The sequence below is a fragment of the Podarcis bocagei genome (genome assembly GCF_964188305.1).
Source record: "Podarcis bocagei genome assembly, chromosome: 10".
NCBI classification, from domain to species: domain Eukaryota; kingdom Metazoa; phylum Chordata; class Lepidosauria; order Squamata; family Lacertidae; genus Podarcis; species Podarcis bocagei.
In genome coordinates, this window is record NC_138135.1 from 7189177 (window position 1) to 7216254 (window position 27078).

General features: G+C 47.7%; 1 protein-coding gene across 1 annotated transcript; it reads left to right on the forward strand.

Annotated features, from left to right (window-relative positions):
- The first annotated feature begins 241 nt into the window (after nt 1-241).
- TSPAN33 (tetraspanin 33) lies at nt 242-27078 on the forward strand. The gene is made up of 8 exons (XM_081210500.1): nt 242-483; nt 9495-9552; nt 16051-16178; nt 18585-18659; nt 19230-19325; nt 21143-21271; nt 24080-24241; nt 24567-27078. The coding sequence occupies exons 1-8, from the start codon at nt 376-378 to the stop codon at nt 24666-24668; spliced, it is 858 nt and encodes a 285-aa protein (XP_081066626.1). The 5' UTR covers nt 242-375; the 3' UTR covers nt 24669-27078.

The following is a 27078-nucleotide window of genomic DNA, read 5'->3' on the forward strand; positions in this document are numbered from 1 at the left end:
AAAACCGACACCCGTGTACGCATGCGCGTCTGAACCCGCGTACCCTTGACACGCGACCCGGGGCGCGGCCCCTTTAAGAGCCTCCCTCGCTCCTCCGCTGGACTTTAAAACAGGTGGCGCTTCGGGGGGGAAAACGATACACAACGTTCTAAGAACGCAGAAAGAGGCGAGTGAGCGGGAGAGAGGCCAATAGGAAGCGAGGGGGCGGCGGGCGCAGCCAATGGGCGAGGAGGGGGGCGGGGCAAACCTTGCTGGGCTGCAAAAACTGGAGCTGGTGGAATTTCGGGTTAATGATCAGCCGCCGAGCCAGGATCGGTGCGGGTCCGGCCAGGATGGCCCTGCGCGACCAGCAACCTGGGCGATAGGGCCGCAGCCATGGCCCAGAGGCTGGTGGGGGGCTCGTCTGCCCCCCAGGGGGAAGACTTCTCCTTCGTCAGCCCCCTGGTCAAATACCTGCTCTTCTTCTTCAACATGGTTTTCTGGGTGAGCGCGGCAACGGGAGGGTTAAACTCGCACGGATCGGACCCGCTGGCCCACCTGGTTCAGCGTTGCCTGCACTGGCTGGCAGCAGCGGCTCTGCAGGGAGGGCTTGTGGGGGGGGGCAATTCTCGGCTCTACTCGGGAGGAGGTGGCATTGGGATCGGGGCTAAGTTGAGCCTTGAACCATCTGCATGCACAATGGGAGGGGGGGCCTCTGCGGTCTCCTTCGGGGCCTCTGAGGCACGTGAGGATGTGCACACACGTGTCTGCGCTGGTCCAGGGGTGGTGCGTCGAATGGAATGTGCGGGTTCCGTTTTCGCCTTTGAAAGATAGAGAGAGCACTATAATTGCTCTGTTGCTTCGCCTCCATTAAGCGTCTTGTGTGAACGCACTGCGGTGCCCCTGGAGTCGGTAATAGGAGTGATGCTATCTGATGTTATTGCAGTGATTTCCAAGCTTGACGGGGAATGCTTTCTCAAATTCGTGTTCACCAGGTGTCTTAATTGAGATCTGTTGTTTAGTCGTTTAGTCCTGCCCGACTCTTCGTGACCCCCTGGACCAGAGCACGCCAGGCACTCCTGTCTTCCACTGCCTCCCGCAGTTTGGTCAAACTCATGCTGGTTTCTTCGAGAACACTGTCCCACCATCTCGTCCGCTGTCGTCCCCTTCTCCTTGTCCCTCCATCTTTCCCAACATCAGGGTCTTTTCCAGGGAGTCTTCTCTTCTCATGAGGTGGCCAAAGTCTTGGAGCCTCAGCTTCAGGATCTGTCCTTCCAGTGAGCACTCAGGGCTGATTTCCTTCAGAATGGAGAGGTCTGATCTTCTTGCAGTCCATGGGACTCTCAAGAGTCTCCTCCAGCACCAGAATTCAAAAGCCTCCATTCTTCGGCAATCAGCCTTCTTGATGGTCCAGCTCTCACTTCCATACATCACTACTGGGAAAACCATAGCTTTAACTATATGGCTCTTTGTTGGCAAGGTGATGTCTCTGCTTTTTAAGATGCTCTCTAGGTTTGTCATTGCGTAATTGAGATACATGCTCCTTAATTGAGATATATACTGTCATTCTGAATTTGTAATGTAATTTAATGGCCTTTATGGGGTATTCCAGCCCCCACTCCACGAGTTTTCTTGGCTCTTTTTATTCTTTTTTTAAAAAAAAAAAAACTAGTGTAATTTGTTGCATTTCGCCCTTATTAGCCTCCTTGAAGCTTTGCCATCAAACTGTGATCAAATCTAAATGGCAACAAGGTAAAGGTAAAGGGACCCCTGACCATTAGGTCCAGTCATGACAGACTCTGGGGTTGCGGCACTCATCTCGCTTTATTGGCCGAGGGAGCCGGCGTACAGCTTCTGTCTGGGTCATTTGGCCAGCATGACTAAGCCGCTTCTGGCGAACCAGAGCAGCGCATGGAAACACCATTTACCTGCCCGCCAGAGTGGTACCTATTTATCTACTTGCACTTTGAGGTGCTTTTGAACTGCTAGGTTGGCAGGAGCAGGGACCGAGCAACGGGAGCTCACCCCGTCACGGGGATTCGAACCGCCGACCTTCTGATTGGCAAGTCCTAGGCTCTGTGGTTTAACCCATAGCGCCACCCGCGTCCCTATGGCAACAAAGCAGGATATAAATCCAACTCACATGATGTGAAAAGGTTACTTTTGACCTTGAGTCAAACTCAGAGTAGACCCATTGGAATAAATGGACTTAAGCGGGCTTGCTCCGAGTTTGGCGGACGTTGCTCAAAACGACTTCTCTACCCGTTGCCATTTATTAACTTATGTCCTGTTTAATGGCCTAAAGTGGTTTGGAATGCTAAAACCATTGACACACACACAAAAAAGGCACAATTAAACAATTCCTTCAAAACATGAAAATGAGCACCCATAATTAAATGTGCAAAAATTTCAGCCCAGTAAAACAATTAACATTTTGTTCTAATTATACACCGTTTCTGAGTAACTGCATGGCGCATAACTCCAGTTTTAAAAAATTGGGCTATGCGCTTTGCTCCAGATATCAAAAATTTGGAAGCGCTTCTCTCAAGTTGCACTTTTCAGTGCAATGCATTGCAGGGTGTTGTTTTTTTCTCTAGAAAACTCTGGTTGTAGTGTCTCCGTTAATTCCTATTTGAGCGCGAGCTTTTCCTCGCCTTCTGCATCTCATCCTGACCTTCCAGGCCACTTTGTCCAATTAACTGTTTCCATTAGAAGGCCTCTTTATCCTGGATTAGTTTTAATTTAAATCCTTAGTTAACCAGTTCATCTGCCTCTGTATGGGGATAGGCAATTACCGAAGCGCTTGTAATTGCTCCTGGAGGCTGTAATCAGCTTTTAGGTGAGCGCGGTAATTTCGTTCAGGCTGTGGCAGCGCCTGCCGATTCCCCCTTTGCCGAAACTCTCCTCTGCTTTTATTTATTGGAATAAATAAATTTATTGGAATAAATAAATGGTCCGCTCATCCGTAGCTCGCTGGCTTTCTGGCCAGAAGGTCCCCAGCACCTCCCAGTTCAAAGGCAATGGGGGCAGCTGGTGATGGGAACTGGGACCACATGGAGAGCTCCTGTCTGCTGCATGGTATTCGCTCAGCAGCCAAAATGGTGTCCTCTGGTGCGGAACTACAACTCCCATCATCCCTGCCCATTGGCAATACTGGCTGGGGCTGATGGGAGCTGTAGTCCACAAACATCTGGCATGAACCACATTGTTATTTTCACCCATGTACAACTACTCCTTCCATGCGCCTGTTTTAAAGTTTTGTTTTCCATCTTTAAATTTTTGCTTGTTAGAATTGTCGTATCTGTTTTATGTACATCTTTGTTTCCCTAACTTGGGTCTCCATCTGTTGGTGGGGGTTTTTTGGGACTACAACTCCCATCATTCCTAGCTAGCAACACCAGTGGTCAGGAATGATGGGAATTGTAGTCCAGAAAAAGCAGCTGGAGACCCAGTTTGGGGAAAACACTAATATGTGTTATAAAACCATTCTGCTCATTGTGTGTTTCTGTTCCTGTGTGAGTAGATTGAGGCTGAATCCTGACAAGATAGAAGTACTGTTTTGGGGGGACAGGAGGTGGGTGGGTGTGGGGGATTCCCTGGTCCTGAATGGGATAACTGTTCCCCTGAAGGACCAGGTGCGCAGCCTGGAAGTCATTTTGGACTCACAGCTGTCCATGGAGGCACAGGTCAATTCTGTGTCCAGGGCAGCTGCCTATCAGCTCCATCTAGTACGCAGGATGAGACCCTACCTGCCCACAGACTGTCTCGCCAGAGTGGTGCATGCTCTAGTTATCTCTCACTTGAACTACTGCAATGCGCTCTATGTGGGGCTACCTTTGAAGGTGACCCGGAAACTACAACTAATCCAGAATGTGGCAGCTAGACTGGGGACTGAGAGCGGCCGCCGAGACCATATAACACGGGTCTTGAAAGACCTACACTGGCTCCTGGTACATTTCCAAGCACAATTCAAAGTGTTGGTGCTGACCTTGAAAGCCCTAAACGGCCTCGGTCCTGTATACCTGAAGGAGCGTCTCCACCCACATCGTTCAGCCCGGACACTGAGGTCCAGCTCCGAGGACCTTCTGGCGGTTCCCTCACTGCGAGAAGCCAAGTTACAGGGAACCAGGCAGAGGGCCTTCTCGGTGGTGGCACCCGCCCTGGGCGGCTTCCAACAAAATATTAAAATACAGTAATGCATCAAACATTAAAAGCTTCCCTAAACAGGGCTGCCTTCAAATGTCTTCTAAAAGTCTGGTAGTTGTTGTTCTCTTTGACATCTGATGGGAGGGCGTTCCACAGGGCAGGTGCCACCACTGAGAAGGCCCTCTGCCTGGTTCCCTGTAACCTTGCTTCTCGCAGTGAGGGAATCACCATGAGTAGAATGTGTCCTTTTATTTAAAATGCATCTCTGGGTTATTTGTGGGACCTGCCTGGTGTTTTTACATGAGTATACTGTGTCTTTTTATTTACTAAAATGCATCTCTGGGTTATTTGTGGGGCATAGGAATTTGTTCATTATTATTTTTCCAAAATATAGTCCGGCCCCCCACAAGGTTTGAGGGACAGTGGACCGGCCCCCTGCTGAAAAAGTTTGCTGAACCCTGTTCTATGGTCTATCTCAGTGTTTCCCAACCTTTTTTGGGCAAAGGCACACTTGTTTGATGAAAAAAATCTCGAGGCACACCACCATTACAGCCCCGTGACGTCAGCGCGCAGCGTCGCGCCGGGAGGGACGCACGAAAGTGTAAGTTTCTATTTACAGTGTGCTCTCCCAAAGACCTTAACCGTGTAGGTATATGGCCAGGAAAAGTAACAGTTGCATTAGCAGTCAGGTTACATTATTTTGACAAGCAGCCGAAGAAGTGAATCTTCCACAAAGCGGCCTGTAGAGGGATGTGTGCGTGTTTTGTTGCTGCAAAGATCAGGACACCCCCACTCCCCGCAAAAGTACTTGGTATTAGGCGCATTTTCATCGGGCTTTTCCTTGCAATGCACAACAAGAGGAGTGATGTAAAAGCAGGTCGGGGCCCGTGTCGGACTCGGGTTCACACGTTAAGTGTTGGCCACCCTGCCAGCACTTTGGATCGGCAAAAAATAACACGGGTTTTATTATTATTATTATTGCGCCTGCATTGACGTCAGCTCATGTCTGGGCGCTGGTGTGCGCAGGGCCGCACTATCGACTGACCGCCGCGGAGCTGATAAGGGCGGGTTTTGTTGCAATTCCTCGGGTAGAGGAGGAGGAGGCCGGTCGGTGAGACGGCGAGCTCGGCACGTCGGGGAGCTCCGTAACTTGAGCCGAGCAGTCCAGCCGCAGCCAGAACTCACACGGCGAGCTCGGCTGGGTCCTAGCGCCTCCCGGGTTCCCAGCCGTGTAAATTGCTGCGGGAATTGCATCACGAGCGAGGGGGGAGGGAGGGGAGAGGAAGCACCCGGAGCTGCTGCAAAAAAGCATATCGTTTCATCAGAAAGAAGGAAACTCCATATAATAAACTGCAGGAGGGCTTAAGGCCGGACTGACTCACCCGAGGCGCTCGCCGCCGCCGCCCCGCCTCTCGCCGCCCGACTCGCCCGCCTCCCTCCCACGGAGGTAGGCTGGTGTGCCGTGGGAGGGAGGCGGGCGAGTCGGGCGGCGAGCACACGCGGGGCGGCGAGCGAGCTCCCTCCCACATCCCATCGCCGCTCGCTTCGGCCGGCCTACTGGGCTGTCGCAGGCGGAAGGCCTGCGCATGCGCGAGGTTTTCGCGCCTTCCTCCAGTAGGCTGGCCGAAGCGAGCGGCGATGGGATGTGGGAGCTCGCTCGCTCGCCGCCCCGCGTGTGCTCGCCGCCGCCGCCCCGCCTCTCGCCGCCCGACTCGCCCGTCTCCCTCCCACGGAACACAAGGCAACGTTCGGCGGCACACTAGTGTGCCGCGGAACACCGGTTGGGGAACACTGGTCTATCTGTATGTTTCTCACCAGATGCACAGACAGAAACCTGGCGCAGGAGGCACGTACACTTAGAATGAAATGATTCATTTTTTTGAAATGTGAAAATTGCATCTGTATTTTTTTAACGTGGCAAAACTAACATCGGAAACGGCTGTTGCAGGGTCATGTCCAAAAAATAGCCCTACGAGAATGTGCTGTCAACACAGGGATTTCTGCTCACGCAGAGAAGTCCTGTCCCCCTTTCCCCCCTGCGTACCCCTTAAAATCTGTGTTAGGGCTTCTTCCAACCCTCCGGAGCAGATTTGGGGAGGGAGATCTCAATTGTGCAAGTAATGGATGGAAGCAGGGAACTGGATACTTCCTGACCAACTGAGTTTCATGATCATATATCACCGGTGCTCGTAGGATTTCAGCCTGGTGACGGGATACGTTTGGCAAGGAGGAGGGTGAAAGTGGGGCATGTTCTTGCTGTTGTCGTTTTAAAAAATGAGGAAACAACTGATGAATGCAAAGGAAGAATGCATGGCCACAAAACTGAGGAACCGTCCACAGATTGCTAGGAAGCACAGGCCACAGAGTTTTCCCACATGTCTCGCGTCTTCTAGGTACTGAAAGCAGTTTTCTGTTTGCCATGTTGCTTCCTCCAGGCAAAGGCCCATCCACAGAAAACCCAATTAGCGTTTGCTCCAATTCAGAGGTAAAAAACAGTCTTTTCCAAGGGAAAGGGGTGGGAGCAAGCGGAATTGTGGATGACCTCGGATTTGAACATGTGGCATATTTCCATCGCCGCCGTATTAAGCAGTTAGTCCCTTACCTCTCTCGCCCTGATCTGGCCACTGTGATCCACACGACCGTCACCTCCAGGCTTGATTATTGTAACTTGCTCTACGCGGGGCTGCCCTTGAAGCTGACCCAGAAACTCCAGCAGGTGCAGAATGCCGCGGCGAGGCTCCTTACGGGGTCCTTGCCGCGGGATCACATTCATCCAGTGCTTGACCAACTGCACTGGCTCCCGGTGGAGTCCAGGGTCAGGTTTAAGGTGCTGGTTTTGACCTTAAAGCCCTCTGGGACCGCCTCTCCCGGTATGCCCCGCGGAGGACCTTAAGGTCCACAAATGACAACCCTTTGGAAGTCCCAAGCCACAAGGTGCTTAGATTGGTCTCAACTAGGCCCAGGGCCTTTTCAGTACTGGCCCCGACTTGGTGGAACGCTCTGTCACAAGAGACTAGGGCCCTGTGGGACTGGACATCTTTCCACAGGGCCTGCAAGACAGAGCTGTTCCGCCTGGCCTTTGGTTTGGACTCACTCTGACCCTTATGTTTCCCTCCCCTTATGGTCTTGATCCATGGGCTACTTTTAAAAAGAGGCTGCATTTAAATTGCATTTTAACCTGTATTTTAAATTGGTTCCCTCCCCCCCTCCCCCATTATGTTTTTACTGTAATTTTACTGGTGTTAGCCGCCCTGAGCCTGGCTCTGGCTGGGGTATAAATATTTTTTATTATTATTATTGCTGCATTTTTACCTTTTTACCTGCATTTTAGCTGGAGATAAACAACTACCTGACATTTAAAGACATCTGAAGGCAGCCCTGTTTTTAAAAAAATGGGAAATGGAACCATAAAACAGGCACATGGAATGAGTGGTTGTGCACAAGTTGAAGTAGCAAAAGCCCACAAAGTTCTGCTATGAGGCTGTAAGAAGAAAAGGAAAGCAGTTTGTGCCAAGGGTTTTTCCTTCCTTCTCTCACTCTCTTTCTCTTTCTCTTTCTCCACCCCTCTTTTCTTTCCTGTCCTCCTCCTTCAAAGAGAACTCTCCCCCCCCCCAGGTGTCAATACAATTGCAGGAGCTAATTGCAGCCACTTAAGCACCAATGCTTTCAAATCCCACGCTTTTCAATGCCAGGAGGGGAAAAAGGTGACTCTTGACAAATGATCCCTTTGCTGCTGCAAGGAAGGAGGAAAGGGTTTTTGAAAAGGGCAGGCTGCATTTTGGGTGCCAGAGTGATGCTATTCAGCAGCCGGTACCTGGTGAGCAGGGAGGGTAGGCCAACTAAGGCCCAGGGACCGGATGCAGCCCAATCACCTTCTAAATCTGGCCTGAGGTCCGGGAATCTGTGTGTTTTTACATGAGTGTTGTTGTTGTTGTTTAGTCGTTTAGTCGTGTCCGACTCCTCGTGACCCCCTGGACCAGAGCATGCCAGGCACTTCTGTCTTCCACTGCCTCCCACACTTTGGTCAAACTCATGTTAGTAGCTTCGAGAACACTGTCCCACCATCTCATCCTCTGTCGTCCCCTTCTCCTTGTGCCCTCCATCTTTCCCAACACCAGGGTCTTTTCCAGGGAGTCTTCTCTTCTCATGAGGTGGCCAAAGTCTTGGAGCCTCAGCTTCAGGATCTGTCCTTCCAGTGAGCACTCAAGAAGAAGAAGAAGAAGAAGAGTTTGGATTTGATATCCCGCCTTTCACTCCCCTTCAGGAGTCTCAAAGCGGCTAACATTCTCCTTTCCCTTCCTTCCCCACAACAAACACTCTGTGAAGTAAGTGGGGCTGAGAGACTTCAAAGAAGTGTGACTGGCCCAAGGTCACCCAGCAGCTGCATGTGGAGGAGCGGAGACACAAACCCGGTTTCCCAGATTATGTGACTACCGCTCTTAACCACTACACCACACTGGCTCACACTCAGGGCTGATTTCCTTAAGAATGGAGAGGTTTGATCTTCTTGCAGTCCATGGGACTCTCAAGAGTCTCCTCCAGCACCAGAATTCAAAAGCATCCATTCTTCAGCGATCAGTCTTCTTTATGGTCCAGCTCTCACTTCCATACATCACTACTGGGGAAACCATAGTTTTAACTATATGGCTCTTTGTTGGCAAGTTGATGTCTCTGCCTTTTAAGATGCTGTCTAGGTTTGTCATAGCTTTTCTCCCAAGAAGCAGGCGTCTTTTAATTTTGTGACTGCTCTCACTGCCTCCATTTCTTCCCCTTCCGTTTGCCAGGAGGTGATGGGCCCAGTGGCCATGATCTTAGTTTTTTTGATGTTGAGCTTCAGACCATAATTTGCGCTCTTCTCTTACATGAGTAGAATGTGTGTTTTTTAAAAAATGCATCTCTGGGTTACTTGTGGGGCTTGCCTGGTGTTTTTACATGAGTAGAATGTGTGCTTTTGTTTAATAATAATTTATTATTTATACCCCGCCCATCTGGCTGGGTTTCCCCAGCCACTCTGGGCAGCTTCCAACAAAGTATTAAAATACAGTAGTCCATTAAACATTAAAAGCTTCCCTAAACAGGGCTGCCTTCAGATGTCTTCTAAAAGTCTGCTAGTTGTTCTTCTCTTTGACATCTGATGGGAGGGCATTCCACAGGGCGGGTGCCACTACTGAGAAGGCCCTCTGCCTGGTTCCCTGTAGCTTTGCTTCTCGCAGGGAGGGAAACGCCAGAAGGCCCTCGGAGCTGGACCTCAGTGTCCAGGCAGAACAATAGGGGTGGAGACGCTCCTTCAGGTCTACTCGGATGAAGCCGTGGCTTAAGAAGACTCTGGCCTGGCGCTCTTGACACTCTGGGCTTTTTTGTCTTGGCAGGTGATCTCCATGGCGATGGTGGCAGTGGGAGTCTATGCCCGCTTGATGAAGCACGCAGGTAAGGAGCACAAGCAGTGTGCCAAGCAAGGGCTCAAGGACTTGAAACTGTTGGGCCATGCTTCCTGAAGTGGGTGGCAGTAAGAAACAGGTGGGCACCGGAGGTCAGCCCTTCGAGTGTGTCGTTTGCTTACTTGAAACACCTTCCTCGCTTCGCTTTTCAAGCTTTACAGTCATACCTCATGTTACATTTGCTTCCTGATATGTTTTTTGTGTCCCACGGTGACCTGGAAGTACCGGAAAGGGTTACTTCCGGGTTTCGCCACTCACACATGCGCAGATGCGCAAAATGACGTCATGCGCAGAAGCAGAGAATCGCAACCCGTGCGTGCACAGATGTGGGTTGCGTTCCTTTCAGGTTGTGAACGGGGCTCCGGAACGGATCCCGTTTGCAACCAGAGGTACTACTGTATCGTTCTTTTCGCTTTCAAAGATATTTCCTTTGTATTTCCTTTGTACAGTGGTACCTCGGGTTAAGAACTTAATTCATTCTGGAGGTCCGTTCTTGGATATATAATAAATATTTATAAAGATTTTATAAATTATAACAAACATAACAATACACACACACACAAACAAAAATAACATAAAAAAGAACAAGTATAATTTCAATACCTTATTTTCTTAAAACTTATTTCACCGACCTTCTCATACCTCCCCTTTCTGCATTCCCATTTCAGAAATTTAATTCAGCAAGTCCTCACCCTTAATTTTATCTATTTATCATCCTTATTTTCCTTTGACTTAATCTTTACAGCTGTAATCCATTTAATTTCTAAACCAGCATCATTCTAACATTCATTAATTTTGCAATGTTTCTTAAGATAGTTCTTAAATTTCTTCCAATCTTCTTCCACCGACTCTTCTCCCTGGTCTCAGATTCTGCCAGTCATTTCTGCAAGTCCCATATAGTCTATCACCTTCATCTGCCATTCTTCCAAGGTGGGTAGATCCTGTGTCTTCCAATACTTTGCGATGAGTATTCTTGCTGCTGTTGTAGCATACATAAAAAATGTTCTGTCTTTCTTTTGCACCGACTGGCCGACAATACCCAGGAGAAAGGCCTCTGGTTTCTTCAGGAAGGTATATTTAAATACCTTTTTCATTTCATTATATATCATTTCCCAGAAAGCCTTAATCCTAGGGCACGTCCACCAAAGGTGAAAAAAGTACCTTCAATTTCTTTACATTTCCAACATTTATTGTCAGACAAGTGGTAATTTTTTGCAAGCTTGACTGGGGTCATGTACCACCTATAAATCATTTTCATAGTATTTTCCTTTAGGGCATTACATGCCGTAAATTTCATACCGGTGTTCCACAACTGTTCCCAGTCAGCAAACATAATGTTATGACCAATATCTTGTGCCCACTTTATCATGGCTGATTTCACTGTTTCATCTTGTGTATTCCATTTCAACAGCAAGTTATACATTCTTGACAAATTCTTAGTATTGGGTTCTAACAGTTCTGTTTCTAATTTTGATTTTTCCACCTGGAAGCCAGTTTTCCTGTCCAACTTGAAAACCTCATTCTGGAGGTCCGTTCTTAACCTGAAACTGTTCATAACCTGAGGTACCACTTTAGCTAATGGGGCCTCCTGCTGCCGCCAGAGCACAATTTCTGTTCTCATCCTGAAGCAAAGTTCTTAATCCGAGGTACTATTTCTGGGTTAGCGGAGTCTGTAACCTGAAGCATATGTAACCTGAGGTACTGTACCACTGTATTTATGATTCCAAGTTTTCCCCAAATAACCAGTTATAGCTATTGGTAATAGCTATTGATTTTCTCTTAAACTAGTCACCCTGTGCCTGTGATCGATGAAAGTTGGTGGGTGTTTAGTAAGTATAGTTGTACGTTGGACCTCGTTCCACTTCTTTCTTTTTTTTAATTGCTTTTTATTAATTTTTTCACGAACAAAAATAAAACAATCTTTTACAGTCATCATTTTATGTCATCTTATTTACACTGCGTATATTCACGCCCAGACTTCCTTTCTTGTTGTACGTTGGATCTCAAACGCATTGGCTCCCAAACGATCAAAACCCAGAAGGGAGTGTTCCAGTTTTTGACATTTTTTTTTTAAGCCGAACGTCCGATGTGGCTTCCACGGCTTCCCATTGGCTGCAGGAGCTTCCTGCAGCCAATCAAAAGCCACGCTTTGGTTTCCAAACGTTTTGGAAGTCAAACAGACTTCCAGAACGGATTCCGTTCGACTTCCAAGGTACGACTGTAGTACTTTTCATCGACATGAATGCACGGAAATGTTCTCCTTGCAATATCTGGCCTCACTGGAACAAGTTCATCCATTTTGTCGAGTTAATTAAACGACATACTTTTAATTAGATTTTGAATCATTGTTATGTTTTCCTCAGTGGGCCATGCAAACTGCTATTCTGAATAATGCTTTTTATACCGTAGGGTAGCAGGCACTGGAACCAAGCAGACAGTAGCCCAGTAAGATCTGGGACCTACTGTTTCAGTGCATTTTCTGTTTTTCAAGGCTGCAAACACCCCATAAATTTAATAACAGTTGGTTCCCCCCCACCCCCAAGAATCCCGGGAACTTTAGTTTGCTAAAGGTGCTGGACATGCTAGCTCTGTGAGGGAGTAAACTTGCTTTTTCAGGTCATCAGAGGAGTGAAACTAGCTCACTCATGCGAGGAAAGCTGGAAAATGTCCACCTTGGGATTTAAATTGTGGCTGCACCCCTGAAATTCCTCCTGCATTATTCCCAAGCACTCAGCGTTCTTGCCTCAAAAAGCAGACTCAATAAACACACAAGACGTAACCGGCTGTACGTTTGAAAAAATCAGATATACTATTCATTGTATTGAATTGTAGATTTCAACAGAAGTAGCTCATAAAGTTCAACGGAAAAAGTAGAAGACCCAGTGGATCAGTTCATTCTCTAATCAATTTACGTATAAGGTTCATATACAGTGGTACCCCGCAAGACGAACGCCTCGCGAGACGAAAAACTCGCAAAACGAAAGGTTTTTTCGTTTTCGAGTTGCCTCGCAAGACGAATTTCCCTATGGGCTTGCTTCGCAAAACGAAGCTTGCCCCGCAAGCTCCGGGGACAGCGGGTCTTCCCGCTGTCCCCGGACCTCTTTTGAAGCAAGGGGCGGCGGGGAGAAGCGATCTCCCCACAGCCCCTTGCTTCAAAAGAGGTCTGGGGACAGCGGGGAAGAAGCGATCTTCTCCCCGCAGCCCCAGGTCCGGGGACAGCGGGAAGCGCTTCCCGCTGTCCCCGGACCTCTTTTGAAGCAAGGGGCGGCGGGGAGAAGCCTGCCCCCGCCGCCCGGCTTCGGAACGATGCTCCGAAGCCGGGCGGCGGGGCGGGAACACCTTCTGAAGGCGGGCGGGGGGCGAAAGTCTTTGCTCCCCCCTGCCTGCCTGTCCCGGAGGGCTTTTGAAGGCAGGCGGGGGGGGAGCAAAGACTTTCGCCCCCCGCCCGCCTTCAGAAGAGGTCCAGGACCTCTTCTGAAGGCTGGCGGGGGGCGAAAGTCTTTGTCCCCCCTGCCTGCCTTCCCAGGGGCTTTTAAATCGCCCCGGACAGCGGAGAAGTCCTCCGCTGTCCCGGGGCGATTTTAAAATGCCGCCCGCCAGCATTTTAAGATCGCCCGGACAGCGGAGAAGTCCTCCGCTGTCCCGGGGTTTTTTAAAATGCTGGGGGTGGGAAGAAAAGCCCTTCTCCCCCCCCCCCCAGCCTTCAGAAGAGGTCCAGGGACAGACTGTCCCCGGACCTGGTCTGAAGGCGGTTTCCCTAGGAACGCATTAATTGATTTTCAATGCATTCCTATGGGAAACCGTGCATCGCAAGACGAAAAACTCGCAAGACGAAGAGACTTGCGGAACGAATTAATTTCGTCTTGCGAGGCACCACTGTATGTGAAAGTGTCTATTCCACCAGTCTGTTCATAAAGTCCAACAATCCACACGAATGTTTGTTAGAGTTCCACAGAATCCTTCCACAGAGTCTAAGACAAGGATTTCGGGAATATTAGCCTTGTTTCGCCATCCTAGGCTTTATCAGTAGTACAAACTCATATATGATATCACAGGACAAGTGGATCTTATAGCATAGTAGTAGCTACTACTACTACAGTGGTACCTCTGGATGCGAACAGGATCCATTCCGGAGCCCCGTTCACATCCTGAAAGGAACGCAAGACGCGACTGCACGTGTGCAGTTCGAATTTTGCCGCTTCCGCGCATGCGCGTGATGTCATTTTGAGCGTCTCTGCATGCGCAAGCAGCGAAACCCAGAAGTAACATGTTCCGTTACTTCCGGGTCGCCGCAGAGCGCAACCCGAAAATGCTCAACCTGAATCGTATTCATCCTGAGGTATGACTGTACTGTGAAAGGATCCACTGGGTCTTCTACGTTTTTCGTTTATGAGCTACTTCTGTTGAAATCTACAATTCAAGGCAAGAGAAACAGATGGACTATGCAGAACTGGCAAAACTGACACATAAACTACGGGAGAAGGATAACTGTGACTTTAAATAGGAATGGGGACCTTTTACAAAGTACCTAAAGACGCAACAAAGTGAATTGGACTCCTTGGCAGGCTTTGAATAAACACTCACAATTTTTTAAATTCATAATAATTACAGTGGTGCCCCGCAAGACGAATGCCTCGCAAGACGGAAAACCCGCTAGACGAAAGGGTTTTCCGTTTTGGAGGTGCTTCGCAAAACGAATTTCCTATGGGCTTGCTTCGCAAGTCAAAAATGTCTTGCGAGTTCCTGCGGTTTTTTCCCCTCCCCCCCTTTTCCCCAAGCCGCTAAGCCGCTTATCAGCTGATCCTAAGCCGCTAAGCCGCTTAACAGCTGATCTGCTAAGCGCTTATCAGCTGATCCACTAAGCCGCTAATAGCGCTAATCCGCTAATGGGCTTGCTTCGCAAGACGAAAAATCCGGAAGACAAAGAGACTCGCGGAACAGATTCTTTTCGTCTTGCGAGGCACCACTGTAGTTATATACATTAAGGACTTATACAGTTCTGTAACATGCAGAGAATAGCATTTATAGAGAAATCAGAGATTGGAACTGAGGGAAGTCGCGGGGTGGTGGTGTTTATGCGGGGGGGGGGGATGAGGGGAAAATTAAGGATGATATGTTTTAAGAGACAGTGGTACCTCGGGTTAAGTACTTAATTCATTCCGGAGGTCTGTACTTAACCTGAAACTTTTCTTAACCTGAAGCACCACTTTAGCTAATGGGGCCTCCCGCTGCCGCCACCACACGATTTCTGTTCTCAACCTGAAGCAAAGTTCTTAACCTGAAGCACTATTTCTGGGTTAGCAGAGCCTGTAACCTGAAGCGTATGTAACCTGAAGTGTATGTAACCCGAGGTACCACTGTAATATGTTTTGTTGAATTACTTAATAAAAAAGTTATATATATATATATAAAAAAAATCTACAACACAATGAATAGTATATCTTATTTTTCCAAACGTACAGCCAATTACGTCTTGTGTGTTTATTGAATATGGTTCACGTAACCAGAGCTTTGTTTTTTTAAAAAGTTTTTTATTAAATTTTAACAATGCAAAGTATAAAAGAAAAAATACAAAGACAAAGACAAAAAGAATATAAAGACACAAAATACATACTACAAAATACAACAATACAAACATTAAGCACAAAAGTACAAAATACAAAGATACATACATTAAAAACTAATAATAAAAAGAAAAACACAAAAATTCCCTCTTTCTTAATTTTACATCTTAAATTCACATATTTTCCTGACTTCCTCACGTCCCCCGTTCTTGTATCCCTTTTAAAAGTTGGTTCAGCAAATTCATAGGATGGCGAAACAGCAGATTATACATTCTTGAAAGTGTCTTAGCATTGGGTTCTAACAATTCTGTTTCTAACTTTGATTTTTCCACCTGGAAACCAATTTTTTTGTCCAAGTTATAAACCTCTCTTATTTGAAAGTAATGTAGCCAGTCTCGCACCTTCTCCTTAAGCTTGTCATAACTCTGCAATTTCAATTTATCACCTTCCTGTTCTAAAATTTCCCAGTATTTTGGCCATTTTGCCTCCATGTTGAGTTTTTTCAAAGCTTTCGCTTCCATAGGTGATAACCACCTTGGGGTTTTACTCTCCAGAAAGTCTTTATACCTTATCCAGACATTAAACGATGATTTCCTGACAATAGGGTTTCTAAATGCCTTATGTGCTTTAACCTTGCCATACCAAAGATATGCATGCCACGTAACCAGAGCTTTGTTGCTGTTTTGCTCAAAAAAGCAGACCGTTAATGCTGCCTTTTGGCCATCCCCACCTTTAAATGAAAAGAAGCACAAAACACTGTTGCTGAGGACAGAGTCATAAGAGTTGGAAGGGACACCTTAGGGTCATCTAGTCTAACCCGCTGCAACAGATAGGTGCGCTTAGCCATAGCTAGCAGGGAGAAGCTGTTGGGACGGGACGCAAATCCCTGTGTTTGACTCTGTGATCTTCCTTTCCCCCTGCAGAAGCAGCCATGGCTTGCCTCGCCGTGGACCCGGCCATCCTGCTGATCGTCGTCGGCATCCTGATGTTTTTCATCACGTTCTGCGGCTGCATCGGCTCCCTCCGGGAGAATATCTGCTTGCTGCAAACGGTGAGAACCCCTGGGCATCGTCCAGGGTAGCGCTGGCATCAGACACTTCCTGGGCATCCTTAAGCGAAGGGAGCCCTTGCCACTGGAAGTGTGCGCTTGGATTTAATAATAATAATAATAATTTATTATTTGTACCCCGCCCATCTGGCAGGGCTTCCCCAGCCACTCTGGGTGGCTTCCAACAAAAGATTAAAAATACATTAAAATGTCACACATTAAAAACTTCCCTGAACAGGGTTCCTTTCAGATGTCTTCTAAACGTCAGGTAGTTGTTTATCTCTTTGACATCTGGTGGGAGGGCGTTCCACAGGGCAGGTGCCACCACCGAGAAGGCCCTCTGCCTGGTTCCCTGTGATTTTTGGCCATCTTGGTTAATATGGATGGGTCTCCCACAATGGTTGTCCCCCCCCCCCAATTGCTCACTACAGAATGTTCCCTGACAGGGGTCCGGGATTTATCATGAAATATCTCTCCAGTCTTAGAATGTAAAACCCATTGGAGCCTTGGCCCAGTATACCTGAAGGAGCGTCTCCACCCACATCGTTCAACCCGGACACTGAGGTCCAACAGTTTGCATCTCATTGATGATGATGATGATGATGATGATGATGATGATGATAACAACAACAACAACAACAATAATAATAATAATAATTTATTTGTACCCCGCCCATCTGGCTGGGCTTCCCCAGCCACTCTGGGCGGCTTCCAACAAAGTATTAAAATACAGTGGTCCGTTAAACGTTAAAAGCTTCCCTAAAGAGGGCTGCCTTCAGATGTCTTCTCAAAGTCTGGTAGTTGTTGTTCTCTGTGACATCTGGTGGGAGGGCGTTTCACAGGGCGGGCGCCACCACCGAGAAGGCCCTCTGCCTGGTTCCCTGCAACCTCACTTCTCGCAGTGAGGGAACCGCCAGAAGGCCCTCGGAGCTGGACCTCAGTGTCTGGGCAGAACGATGGGGGTGAAGACGCTCCTTCAGGTATACTGGGCCGAGGCCATTTAGGGCTTTCAAGGTCAGCACCAACACTTTGAATTGTGCTCGGAAACGGACTGGGAGCCAATGTAGGTCTCTCAAGACCAGTGTTATGTGGTCTTGGCGGCCGCTTCCAGTCACCAGTCCAGCTGCCACATTCTGGATTAGTTGTAGTTTCCTGGTCACCTTCAAAGGTAGCCCCACGTAGAGCACATTCATTCATTCATTCATTCATTCATTCATTCATTCATTCACTGCATTCATATCCCACCATCCTTCAAGGACCTCAAGGCGGCAAACATAGTTCTCCTTCTCCCCATATTATTCTCACAACCACCCTGTGAGGTAGGCTAGATCGGAGAGTGAGTGACTGGCCACCCAGTAAACTTAATGGTTTGAAGAGGATTTGAACTCTGCTCTCCCAGTCTAACCCAGCGTTTCTCCAACTGGGGTCCCCATCCATGGTTGGACTACAACACCCATCATCCCCAACCCCTGATCCTGCTAACTAGGGATAATGGGAGTTGTAGTCCAGCAATGGTGGGGACCCCAGTTGGAGGAGCACTGCTCTAACCACTACACTGCCTTGGCTCTCGTTAGCCAAAAGAGTAGGGGAAGTTGGAGAGGCTCACCTAATAATAATAATAATAATAATAATAATAATAATAATAATAATAATAATTTATTATTTATACTTATTTATACCCTGCCCATCTGGCTGGGTTTCCCAGCCACTCTGGGTGGCTCCCAACAGAATATTAAAAACAAAAGAACAGTGGCAAGAGAAGTTGATGGATTATGTGGAACTGGCTAAACTAACGTACAAATTGTGTGAGAAGGACAACTGTGACTACAAAGAAGAATGGGAACTTTTTACAAAATACTTAAAGAAACATCAAAACGAATTGGACTCCTTGGCAGGTTTTGAATAAACGTACACAAATTTATTTGTTAATATAATAGACGGACAATTCGGAGATCTTTACGTTTTTATAACATGCAGAGAATAATATGTGTTAATAAATCAGAAAGAGGAACTGAGGGAAGTCGTAGGGGGGAGGGAGGGGTATGAGGGGGAGATGAGAGGGGGGGAAATTGGGGGGGGAAATACAGTTGTTGGAATAATTCGATATTTGAAAAAAATTTAAAATATTAAAAACACGCTAAAACATCAAATATTAAAAACTTCCCTAACAGGACTGCCTTCAGACATCTTCTAAAAGTCAGACAGTTGTTTGTTTCCTTGACATCTGCTGGGAGGGTGTTCCACAGGGCGGGTGCCACCACCGAGAAGGCCCTGTGCCTGGTTCCCTGTAACTTGGCTTCTCCCAGGGAGGGAATAGCCAGAAGGCCCTCGGAGCTGGCCCCACCCCCTTGAGCATTAACCTGCCATTGGCTCTGTGACCCTTCACTTACGAGATTCTCTCCCCTGCAGTTCTCTATCTGCCTGACGGTCATCTTCCTGCTGCAGCTGGCGTCGGGCGTCCTGGGGTTCGTCTTCTCCGACAAGGTACAGAGGCGATTGTTCTGGGTGGGGGAGAGTGGAAAGGTGGCTTGGAAGGTTTTGTGTGGCGCTGAAGTTTATTATTATTATTATTATTATTATTATTATTATTATTATTAAGTGGGCAGTGTTGTTCCCTGGAATGCCCCTAAGCTTCTCCTTTGGAGATGGGTCTTCAGGGGGTGGGGAATGGGACTTGACATGTTCAGGGTTAGAATTAAAAACAGTGGTACAGTCATACCTCGGGTTACAGACACTTCAGGTTGCGTTTTTTCGGGTTAAAGGTAAAGGTAAAGGGACCCCTGACCATTAGGTCCAGTCGTGGCCGACTCTGGGGTTGCGGCGCTCATTTTGTTTATTGGCCGAGGGAGTTGGCATACAGCTTCCAGGTCATGTGGCCAGCATGACTAAGCCGCTTCTGGAAAAACCAGAACAGCACACGGAAACGCCGTTTACCTTCCCTCCGGAGCGGTACCTAGTTATCTACTTGCACTTTGATGTGCTTTCGAACTGCTAAGTTAGCAGGAGCAGGGACAGAGCAACTCCCTCCATAGCCTTGTTCCGATTTCCTTACAGGCTCGTGGGAAAGTCAGCGAGATTGTAAACAACGCCATCGTGCACTACCGGGACGACTTGGACCTCCAGAACCTCATTGACTTTGGCCAGAAAGAGGTGAGTTTTGGTTTATAAACTGCAAGCCCTTGCCCTGCTTCCAGGTGGTTGCAAGTTGTGGTTGCACAGTGCTGGATTTATGTATAAGCTAAAGAAGCTATAGCTTAGGGCCCCACTCTCTCGGGGCCCCCCAAAAAAATTAAAGGGAAAAAAACTGGATGTACATTTCCAAAATATAAGATAAAAAACCAAATACGATAAAACCTACATACAGCAGCAGTGTTTTGTGTTGTGTAGGCTCCTATGATGTAAGTCATGGGCCCCGCCTGCTAGCCTGCTCCCTGAAATATCACTGGTTTGCTATTATTATTTCATGTTATAGCAAGTTTCTAGAGACTAGATTATGAGTCTTTGTAAATTGTGTTTCTAAAGGAACTTTTGCTGTTGCCAAATGCCCATGTGTTTGCATTATTAAGTTTGTTATCAATAAAAAACCATTTTAAGTTAGAGCTTAATAATTATTTCACTATTAATATACTTCTTAATTGTATCTCACTGTCCCAGGGGTCCTAGTGCTGCAAAGTAGGTTTTCAGGGCTGACCTATCCTGAAAATGTGCTTTTCAAATGTGTGGGGGTCCTTATGTGTGTGGCACTGATTGGCTGGCCTCCGTGACATCACAGAAGTGCGCAGGAAAGCATCTCAGTTCTCGAAAGAAATGTTTGTCAAAATAAAAGCAATTCCTGAGCAAAATGGCTCCAAATTCCCCGCGCTCAGTCTTTTCACGGGAGGCACCTCAAACCTTTAATGAGTCCTCTTCTACTATTCTATTTTATTTTTAAAAAATTAAATTTGCATGCCGCCCTTCCAACTGTAGATTATGGTTCACAACATAGAGAAGCAAGATACAAAAAAAACCCCGCTAGCGGCCAAGCTTGTAATAATGAGAAGCAATGGAATAACTTGAGAGAATAACTTCTCGAGGAAGTGGGTACTTCGGAAGATGTGGAAACATTGAATGATAAAATCACATGGGCCCAACACACAAGAGCTCTTTTGCAATCGAATGTCACAGTTTTATTATTTGCACGACTAAAAATGCGCACAGAGGACTCTACATACTACAATGGTACCTTGGTTCTCAAATACCTTAGTTCCCAAACACCTTGGTCCCAAACTCCGAAAACCCGGAAGTAAGTGTTTTGGTTTTTGAACGTTTCTCGGAAGCCAAACGTCTGAAGCGGCTGTCGGCTATTATTTCCGAGGCGCCTGCACCAATTAGAAGTTGTGCCTTGGTTTTTGAACATTTTGGAATTCAAACAGACTTCCAGAATGGATTCAGTTTGGCGCTTTTGCTATTTATTTTGCATTTTTGTGACTTTTTCGGTTAATTTGTTTTTGTGATTGTGTGAAACCCAGTTCAGTTACAGACTGATTGATTTTGTGGTTGCGGAAATGGGTAAAAGCCCCCCATCCAAACAGTGACTGCCATCAGTCTGGAACGGATTAATCCATTTTGCATTACTTTCTATGGGAAAGCATGCCTTGGTTTTGGAACGCTTTGGTTTTGGAACGGACTTCCGGAACGGATTAAGTTTGAGAACCAAGGTACTACTGTATAGAACTTTTTGGTTAACTTAAAACTGTTCTGTTGCCCTCTGCACAAAAAGATAAGAACTGTTATTTGGCTGTTGCTTTGTATGTATTGCCTAAACACCAGCTTCTGCGTTTGGGTGGGATGTTTCGCTATATATCTATATGAAAGATTTCAAAATATTTTATGTTTGAAAAGGGAAGGGGAAGCGTTGGGGACCCTTTCCGACGCCTGCTTCCATCCAGCTCCTCTGCCTTAACTCCTTCTCTTCCTTCCCTTTGCAGTTCAGCTGCTGTGGTGGCGTCTCCTATAAAGACTGGTCCCAAAACCTGTATTTCAACTGCACGGCCCACAACCCCAGCTGGGAACGCTGCTCTGTGCCTTATTCCTGTTGCCTGCAAACTGACGACCAGGTATATCGTAGAGCCACACATCCAATCCATTTGGAAACACGGTAGAAAGAGAATCTTCAGAAGCAGAAGGAATATAACACTACTACTACTAGTAGGGACGCGGGTGGCGTTGTGGGTTAAACCACAGAGCCTAGGGCTTGCCGATCAGAAGGTCAGTGGTTCGAATCCCCACGACGGGGTGAGCTTCCGTTGCTCGGTCCCTGCTCCTGCCAACCTAGCAGTTCGAAAGCATGTCAAAGTGCAAGTAGATAAATAGGTACCGCTCCAGCGGGAAGGTAAACGGCGTTTCCGTGCGCTGCTCTGGTTTCGCCAGAAGCGGCTTAGTCATGCTGGACGCCAGCTCCCTCAGCCAATAAAGCGAGATGAGCGCTGCAACCCCAGAGTCGGTCACGACTGGACCTAATGGTCAGGGGTCCCTTTACCTTTTACTACTACTACTACTAATAATAATAATAATGATAATAATTTATCTGGCAGTTCCCTCCCTGTGAGAAGTGAGGTTACAGGGAACCAGGCAGAGGGCCTTCTCAGTGGTGTCGCCCACCCAGTGGAACACCCTCCCATCAGATGTCAAGGAAATAAACAAGTACCTGACTTTTAGAAGACATCTGAAGGCAGCCCTCTTTAGGGAAGTTTTTAATGTTTGGTGTTTTATCGTGTTTTTAATATTCTGTTGGAAGCCGCCCAGAGTGGCTGTGGAAGCCCAGCCAGATGGGCAGGGTGTAAAAAAATTATTATTACCATCATCATCATCAAAATCATTTGGCTTTGACTAATTGGATTAGACTTTAACTAATTTTCCTGTTCATTCAAAGTCTTCCAATGTCCTATTTCATCTGTGTACAAAGCAATTCAAGACTAATCATAAATGCTATGCCTAGCGGCTTTTATTTTCATGCATACAGTGCATACAGTAAGAGCTGTTTGACAGTGGAATTTGCTGCCAAGGAGTGTGGTGGAGTCTCCTACTTTAGAGGTCTTTAAGCAGAGGCTTGACAACCATATGTCAGGAGTGCTCTGATGGTGTTTCCTGCTTGGCAGGGGGTTGGACTCAATGGCCCTTGTGGTCTATTCCAACTCTATGAGTCTATGACCACGACAGATTCTAACAGTTTATTCTTTTCAGTGTTCTGGAGCCACCATTCTCTGCAGGCAATACCTAAAAGCAGCTAGTTCTGTAACGTAAAAGGCAGGGACAGGCCCTTTTAGTTCAGCTAGGCCAGTGATGCAAAGGAAAACAGAATCATCAAACAATACATATTTTTTTTTTGTTATTTAGTTGTGTCCGACTCTTCGTGACCCCTGGACTGGAGCACGCCAGGCACTCCTGTCTTCCACTGCCTCCCGCAGTTTGGTCAAACTCATGTTGGTAGCTTTGAGAACACTGTCCCACCATCTCGTCCTCTGTCGTCCCCTTCTCCTTGTGCCCTCCATCTTTCCCAACATCAGGGTCTTTTCCAGGGAGTCTTCTCTTCTCAGGAGGTGGCCAAAGTCTTGGAGCCTCAGCTTCAGGATCTGTCCTTCCAGTGAGCACTCAGGGCTGATTTCCTTCAGAATGGAGAGGTTGGATCTTCTTGCAGTCCATGGGACTCTCAAGAGTCTCCTCCAGCACCAGAATTCAAAAGCATCCATTCTTCAGCGATCAGCCTTCTTTATGGTCCAGCTCTCACTTCCATACATCACTACTGGGAAAACCATAGCTTTAACTATACAGACCTTTGTTGGACCTCCATGGACAAAGACACAGACTTGGCCAAATGTCAGGGCTAATGAGCAGAGCAGCTCGTCACCCCCATGAATCAGATGAAGTTCCCACCGGCCCAGGGCTTTTTCCAAACAATTGGGGGCTTTGTCTGAGCCCAGCAAACCTCTCCACCCTTTTCAGGCCTCTTCTGGTTCTGCGTTGCAGGGGGTGGAATAGATGAACTTTGGGGTTCAACTCAAGAGTCTCCTCCAGACCAGAATTCAAAAGCATCAATTCTTCGGCAATCAGCCTTCTTTATGGTCCAGTATATCTGAAGGAGCGTCTCCACCCCCATCATTCTACCTGGACACTGAGGTCCAGCTCAGAGGGCCTTCTGGCGGTTCCCTCACTGCGAAAAGCAAAGCTACAGGGAACCAGGCAGAGGGCCTTCTTGGTGGTGGCGCCCGCCCTGTGGAACGCCCTCCCACCAGATATCAAAGAGAAAAACAACTACCAGACTTTTAGAAGTCATCTGAAGGCAGCCCTGTTTAGGGAAACTTTTAATGTTTGATGCATTACTGTATTTTATTATTTTGTTAGAAGCCACCCAGAGTGGCTTGGGAAGCCCAGCCAGATGGGCAGGGTATAAATAATAAATTAAATAATAAATTATTATTATTATTATTATTATTATTATTATTATTATTATTATTATTATTATGGTCCAGCTCTCACTTCCATACATCACTACTGGGAAAACCATAGCTTTAACTATATGGACTTTTGGCGGCAAGGTCGTGTCTCTGTTTTTTAAGATGCTGTCTAGGTTTGTCGTTGCTTAATTGAGATACATGCTCCTTAACTGAGATATATACTGTCATTCTGAACTTTGTAATGGAATTTAATGGCTTTTATGGGGTATTCCACCCCCCCCCTCCACAATTTTTAATATGCTGTCTAGGTTTGTCATTGCTTTTCTCCCAAGAAGCAGGCACCTTTTAATTTTGTTTTAATTAAAATTAAATTAAATTAAATTTGTTTTAATTCAATTTAATTAATTTAATTTAATCTCAATACAATTTTATGAAGCTATTATTTTCTCCAACACGCTTCTTCCCATGCAGTCGGTCATCAACACCATGTGTGGCCAAGGGATGCAGGCATTGAACTACCTGGAGGCCAGCGAGTTCATCTATACCAACGGCTGCATTGACAAGCTGGTGAACTGGATCCACAGCAACCTCTTCCTCCTGGGCGGAGTAGCGCTGGGATTGGCCATTCCCCAGGTAATCGGCTTGCCCCCTCCTCGTGGGTGTTGTTTCAGGGGGCCCCTGGACCCTACAGTCTGCAGGCAATGCTTGGGAGCTGCTTCCACCATGGTGGGGCGCCAGCTCGCGTTGCCCCATGGCAGGGCCTTTTCGGTGGTGGCTCCCCATTTGCGGAATGCCCTCCATTTGCGAGGGCATTGCACCAGGGATGCAAAGTTTGCCCACCAGGTTTGTTTACAGCCTGGCAAGTGTCCACCGCCGCCCAGAAGCTCCGTTTAAAGCCGTCTCCCTTTTTGCCGCGCTCACAGTCCTGTTCCGTCTGTGTTTTGTTTCCCTCTTGCAGCTGGTCGGGATCCTGCTCTCCCAGGTGCTGGTCAACCAGATCAGAGACCAAATTAAACTCTTGCTTTACAACCAGCAACACCGAGCCGACCTTTGGTACTGAAAGGACTTCCTTGCGGGGAAATAAGAAACAAGAAATGTATTATTTGTGGCCTTCCCGTGCCCGTCTCCCTGGGATCTAAGATGGCGCCCACAGGAAGTGACCTCATTCCACTTGACTGGATTGCCTAAGCCATTCCAGGCGGGTCTTTTGAAAACAGCTCCTTCCTGCAAGGAATATCTTGAAGGAATCTTGTTAGCCCTAGAAGAGAGATGAGCACCTCCCAGCTTTGAAACTCTGCAGGAAGCTTGAAAACATGCTCTTCCCCCCCAAGATGCGAAGGTTGTTTATTTCTTTTAAAGAGTTCCAGCTGAGGACAGGAAGGTAAAGAGTCGGTGCTGTCAGCAGACGAATCTCCACCTGCATTTTCCTTCTCATGGCTTGAGATGGGAGCCGCTGGATTTGAACTCTGGGCCGGAGCTGGCCATAGTTCTTGGCTACTTCGTTGGGATGCGAAGATGGGTCAGGCAGGTTGGGGCGTTGACCAAGGGCCTACTTGCCTCCTGCTCCCTCCAACTGGGGAGGAAAGGTGCCGTCTCAAACCCTCAACCTGTCCTTGCCAACGATGCGCCAACTTTGTAATATATCAGGAATGTGTTCCTGCCCCCACCAACTCCCCTGGTTTAACTTTCTTAAAGGGAACAGGAGACAGGCGGGACCAAAGTGTCTTTGAGAGGTGGGGTGCCCTCACTCTGATTGAGCCCCCCGGTGCTGGTGAAAAGCAGAACCCTTTTTGCCCTGACCCGGAAAAATGAAAAGCATCCACTGCCTCGATAAGGTCCCATAAAGGTAAAGGGACCCCTGACCATTAGGTCCAGTTGTGACCAACTCTGGGGTTGTGGTGCTCATCTCACTTTATTGGCTGAAGGAGCCAGCGTACAGCTTCCGGGTCATGTGGCCAGCACGACTAAGCCGCTTCTGGCGAACCAGAGCAGTGCACGGAAACGCCATTTACCTTCCCGCCGGAGTGGTACCTATTTATCTACTTGCACTTTGAAGTGCTTTCGAACTGCTAGGTTGGCAGGAGCTGGGACCGAGCAACGGGAGCTCACCCCGTCGCGGGGATTCGAACCGCCGACCTTCTGATCGGCAAGTCCTAGGCTCTGTGGTTTAACCCACAGCGCCACCTGCGTCCCCTAAGGTCCTCAACAAAATGGAAATGCTGTGGGGTTTTCCTGGCCCCAACCTGATCCAGCAATGGGGGGTCGGAGCTTCAGTCACACCTCATGTTACGTTTGCTTCAGGTTGAGCATTTTCAGGTTGCGTCCCACGGCGACCTGGAAGCACCAAAACGGGTTACTTCTGGGTTTCGCCGCTCGCGCATGCGCAGACATGCAAAGTGAGTCACGTGCATGCACAGAAGTGGACAATCATGACCCGCGCATGTGCAGACGTGGGTTGCGTTCTTTACAGGTTGCCAACGGGCATCTGGAACGGATCCCGTTCGCAACCAGAGGTACCACTGTACAGTCATACCTCGGGTTAGATGTGCTTCAGGTTGAGCGTTTTCAAGTTACGCTCTGCGGCGACCCGGAAATAACGGAGTGCGTTATTTCCGAGTTTCGCCGCTCGCGCATGCGCAGATGCTCAAAATGATGTCATGCGCGGAAGCAGCAAAACTCGGCACGCGCAGACGCGCAGACGCGCAGTCATGTCTTACATTTTACTAAGGATGTGAACGGGGCTCCGGAACGGATCCCGTTCGCATCCAGAGGTACCACTGTACCTGGAAATGAAGACCCTCCCCAAACTGCAGCTGAGCCACAGAGGGAATGGAAGAGGTCATCTTGGAGTGGAGGAAAACCTGAACCTTAAATGGAGGCAACATGAATGTAACAGACCAATGGGTAAGAGAGGTCAAAGATGACCCAGAGATGCCTCATCAGAAGCAGGGAAACAGCGGAACGGCCTTCGCTAGGACCAAACCCTTGCCCGTCTCCCTGGGATCCAAGATGGCTCCCCACAGGAAGTGACCTCGTGCCGTAAACTCCGGTAAAACCTACCTTGCCGTTGCCATGTTGTCTGTAGTGTCCTCTTCAGGGCGAAGCTTGGCGGGCCACAGGTTTAGCATCTCCCATCGCCCCATGGCCGCCCCATCCCTCACGGGTCAAGGAAGGGGCAACGTCTGAAGCCGGGAGCCTCGCCCACTTGTCTGAAGCTTCCGGCACAATGTCAAAATTGGCAAGGGCGGTTTTCAAAATGGCGGAGGCGCCTTCGTAGGTAGAAAATTGGGGGGTTGGGAAATGGTTCCTCAACCTGGGAGGGGCCTTAGGGATTTGTTTATTTTATTTAACAACATTCAACACTGCCAGACTGTTTGAAAAACAACAAGCTCTAAGCGGTTTACAAAACCACAAAATAAAACATTGCCATATATATATATATATATATATATATATATATATATATATAT

Coding starts and splice junctions, on each gene's coding strand:
- TSPAN33 (XM_081210500.1), top strand. CDS start 376: ATGGCCCAGAGGCTGGTGGGGGGCTCGTCTGCCCCCCAGGGGGAAGAC. Junction 9,553..16,050: donor CCGCTTGATGAAGCACGCAG/GTAAGGAGCACA, acceptor TTCCCCCTGCAG/AAGCAGCCATGGCTTGCCTC. Junction 16,179..18,584: donor ATATCTGCTTGCTGCAAACG/GTGAGAACCCCT, acceptor TCTCCCCTGCAG/TTCTCTATCTGCCTGACGGT.